Below are 3,755 nucleotides of genomic sequence, written 5' to 3'. Positions count from 1 at the left end.
TCGCTGTCGATGGGAAGGGGGGGCAGCCAAGGATTGATGATGTGGGAATGGAAGGAATCTACGAATGAACCAAGAACAGCGTGCTTCCATTGAAACCTCGACAGACGGAGCAGAGAAGCCCAATGGGCGTGTTGCTGACGTGGAGATTACTTCAAACAAGTCCAAGAAGGAGAAGAAAGAGAGGAAGGATAAGAAGGATACTACCGTGAAGGAGGCGAAAAAGGCTGGCGAAGTGGAGAAGATAGAAAGTAAATCTACGTCGAAGAAAGTGAGTGCGGTGTCAGATACCCCGGAGAAACTGGCAAAAGGTGAGAAGGGGAACGCCAGCCTTCAAGGTGCAGGGAAATCAGGTAAGGGAGAAAGGTCCAAGACGAAGAAGAGCAAGGCATAGACAAAAAAATTTTGTTATTGGAGGGTGTTCCTTGCCATAAATTTTATTTAAAGATATTAGGATTTCTTGTGTTTGTATATACCTATTTTATATTCTTAGCTAGGTATTTAGAAATGCTTTGAGGATTATATTCCCTTTCAACCATTCGGCTTCAAGTTGTCAGTGCAGCTGTATGAACGTCCATAGGATCGACAGCTGCAGGCCCTTATGCCTGCCAATAGTACTAGTAGTTTGTAATACCTAGCTTTTTCCTGACCCAAGCTGAGACAATGTAGAAAATGACGATTCATTGTGATTTGGATTCGAATATCTTACTCCGTATACTTGTTGGTATCCATGGATACGCCAAGTAGATCCACGTGACACACCACTAGTCAATATATGTACTAGCCCGGCAGACCTACAGAAAATCAGCCAAAAAATTTCCAGAAAACTCTCCCTTCTCTTCTTTCTCAACTCTTCGCTCAAAGAATCGCATTCAAAGCTTACGCACAGGAGAGGGAAGAGAATAGCCCTTCACGGAATTATTTTATTCTCTCTTCATACCGCAACTACTAGCTTTGGGAGAAAGTCCCCGGACACCCTGCACCCCCGTCTTAAAACCGCGAGGGTTCCTCACAACAAGCCAGGCACTGCGGAAACGCGCCGCCATAGAAGCATTTCTCATTGCGGCTTACGCCTTTTTCCCTTCCCTTCTCTTTTCTCACTCTTCTTTTAGAAGGGATGAGGAAAGAAAGAAGGGCTCGTCGCTGTTCCTACCCGACTCTGGAAGTTTTTATTCTGCAGAGAAAACAATGGTGGTTTGGACGGGATGGGGCCATTTTGGCGAGGGATAGGTTGCCATTCGTCGTGTTTCGATAGTCATGCGATTGCTTGGTTTCGCATGTGTATATTATATGTGTGAAATCAAGTAACTCGATGGGGCTTATTCATGAGGCGAGGAGTTCACCCTTTTTTTTTCATTTTCATTCCTAAGGTCTGTAGCTTATGGAAAGCGGCGGTGATGGTTTCTTTTTAATTTTCTTCTCTTTTAAAGTAGGGGGATTTAATTAAAAGGGATCTCATTGCAGAAGCCTTGTCGGATGGGCCAGACTTCTTGTTATGTATTTATTTCCCTATTTATTTATATTTTATCTTTTTCGGTTCAAGTGATGATTCACATCATAGAGTCAAGCACTGAGGCTCATTAGAGCTGTTGAAGACTCAAATGATTAAATTTTTATCTGATGGACATGAAGATATTGTATATTCTATATAAAACTAACGCCATAAAATCGGAATTTGTGTTTCTGGCTTCCGATATGCAGGGTAAATTCCCCTCACCGATCATTATCTCGTTTTTAAGAGGAGTATCATTAGATTTGAATAAGTTAGACATGGACATCGTGTTAATGTATATACAGGGGTATGTATGTATTCGTTTTTATCGTAGATATCCCTTCCCACTCATTATTGGCGTTTCTTCCCTTCCTTCCCCTCCATAGTAGCTCCAAGTTTTATCCGGTCAATTTTCGGCTTCGACACGTATGCAAGACTAGCTCTCATCGCATCACCAACCAACGCAACAACGGTGGCGCACGCTCCGCCCCATATCTGTATGCTCACGGTACCCATCGGCGCACGGGGAAAGGACAACACCCACTGCACCTGCCATGGAATCCATCCAGGAGGTAATGTAAAAATAGGCGTCTTGGAGTACCAGAATTGCAAGAACAGCATTAGCCCAGAGGTGGCTGCCCAGCGAGCGATTTTGATAGTCATGTCGAAAGTAGATTTGGATTGGGTGAGTTCATTGTCTGTTTGTTTTCCGAGTTTTTGTAGGTTAGAATCGCGTGCTTTCGTTTTCGTGGTGGTGTTTTGAACACCACTGAAGATTGACGTTTGGTCTGTCTGTACCAAGTGCAAGGGGGCGGAGACCAAAGAGCTGAAAGAATGAAAGAATGAAAGGGAAAGGGAAAACGAAAAAAAGAATGATATAATAATATAGTGTGTCAAGAACGTACTCTTAGCCTCATATGCCTCCATCGCCTTATCATGTCGCCGTCTCAACTTGGCCCATTTTGCAAACTCATCCTGGGAGCTGGTCGAGCTCATTTCGTGTTTGAGTTGCACAACTTCTCGTTTCATATGGCGTTGTTCTCGAGCGATCTGCGACGTCCCTGTGGGTAGCTTAATGTAGAGGAGCCATAGCTACGAAGGAATGAATAAATTAGCTTCTTTTCGGGAGTTTCAAATGTGGGACTTTTTTTTCTTCATTGGATTGAGGCGCAGAAAGTCTAGAGAAGGGAGCTGGGGTGATTCGTACCAAACCATCTACTGTAGCGGCGCCAACCGTATTAATCACATATATGATGACGTTAAGGAACAGGACGGTGATGAGTAGTGAGGGCATTTTCGAGATATATACTAGTAGCCTTGAAGTTGGTGGAGCGAGCAAAGGCCAGAGGTTAACGCTGAGGTGGGCTCAACGGATTGAGAGCGAATGAGGTTTTGGCATTAGGGTGTTGGTTAAGTGGTTGAAGCAGTGATGCGTTACTCCAGTGTTGTCTCGGTCGCTATTTCGTCGCTCTGAACTGTTGAACAACGAAAGCACCTTGCGACGCTTTTTCTGCCATTTTGACTTCAACCATGGTGGTTTGCGGGAGCTTGGGCCAACATAGCGCCACGTGATATTGCTTTTGGCTGGGACCTCTCCCCACCGAGACAAGGTGTAGTGGTATTCTCCTCGCGGCGGAGTCTCCAAGACTCAAGCCAATCTATTAACCACCTATACCCAAATGTCCGCACCAGAAGACTATCATGCGACCCTAACTAAGATCCTTTCCTCCAGAGGTAATCAAATTTTTGACATTCATTTCCTTCCGGAGGGCTTTGGTGACCTCCTTCAGGAGGGGCATGAGATAGGCATCACCAAGAAAGCGCTTGTACAATGCTTCATAAAAGCACGTCAAATATTGTCCTCTCTCTCCTCACTAGAGCAACTGCGCCGGAAACCAGAAACTGGTAGCAATGAAGAACATGTTTCTCTAGGAGCACCCCGTGAAGACGCCTCGCAACCCCCCCGCAATTCGAACATCGACCAAAAGTACTCGCCCCAAACTCTCCTCCTCCAAACCGAAATCCTCCTCCTTCTCGATTCCGAACACCTAACTGCCTGCAATTGGCGGAAGCGCAGACTATGCGCCTTGAAAGAACAAAAGCAATCACAATGCCCCGGCTCTGCAAACCATTACCCACCCACTCTCCATACCGAAATCTCATTTACGACAACAATCCTCCGATCCCCGCTTCACCGTCACACAAAATCCTCCCGTTCTATGGTACCACCGGGAAATGGACTATGATGCAGCTTTTGGACTTTTGC

At 45.4% G+C, this 3,755-nt stretch overlaps 4 protein-coding genes across 4 annotated transcripts; 2 read left to right on the top strand and 2 right to left on the bottom strand.

The window, feature by feature from the left end:
• Nucleotides 1–64: 64 nt before the first annotated feature.
• On the top strand, nt 65–391 carry HCAG_08961 (predicted protein; the record flags this gene model as incomplete). The annotated part of the gene is made up of 1 exon (XM_001536076.1): nt 65–391. One exon carries the CDS (start codon nt 65–67, stop codon nt 389–391), a length of 327 nt encoding a protein of 108 aa, XP_001536126.1.
• A 311-nt stretch (nt 392–702) lies between these two features.
• HCAG_08960 (predicted protein) lies at nt 703–1,043 on the bottom strand (the record flags this gene model as incomplete). The annotated part of the gene is made up of 2 exons (XM_001536075.1): nt 703–761; nt 938–1,043. The coding sequence occupies 2 exons, from the start codon at nt 1,041–1,043 to the stop codon at nt 703–705; spliced, it is 165 nt and encodes a 54-aa protein (XP_001536125.1).
• Nucleotides 1,044–1,840: 797 nt separating this feature from the next.
• HCAG_08959 (conserved hypothetical protein) lies at nt 1,841–2,783 on the bottom strand (the record flags this gene model as incomplete). Its single annotated transcript, XM_001536074.1, has 3 exons — nt 1,841–2,187; nt 2,395–2,581; nt 2,697–2,783. 3 exons carry the CDS (start codon nt 2,781–2,783, stop codon nt 1,841–1,843), a joined length of 621 nt encoding a protein of 206 aa, XP_001536124.1.
• A 385-nt stretch (nt 2,784–3,168) lies between these two features.
• On the top strand, nt 3,169–3,735 carry HCAG_08958 (predicted protein; the record flags this gene model as incomplete). The annotated part of the gene is made up of 1 exon (XM_001536073.1): nt 3,169–3,735. One exon carries the CDS (start codon nt 3,169–3,171, stop codon nt 3,733–3,735), a length of 567 nt encoding a protein of 188 aa, XP_001536123.1.
• Between the last annotated feature and the right edge of the window lie 20 nt (nt 3,736–3,755).

This window comes from Histoplasma capsulatum, genomic scaffold (genome assembly GCF_000149585.1).
Source record: "Histoplasma capsulatum NAm1 scaffold_14 genomic scaffold, whole genome shotgun sequence".
NCBI lineage: Eukaryota > Fungi > Ascomycota > Eurotiomycetes > Onygenales > Ajellomycetaceae > Histoplasma > Histoplasma mississippiense.
The sequence above is the reverse complement of the archived record's forward strand: the minus strand, read 5'-3'. Positions and strand labels throughout refer to the sequence as shown.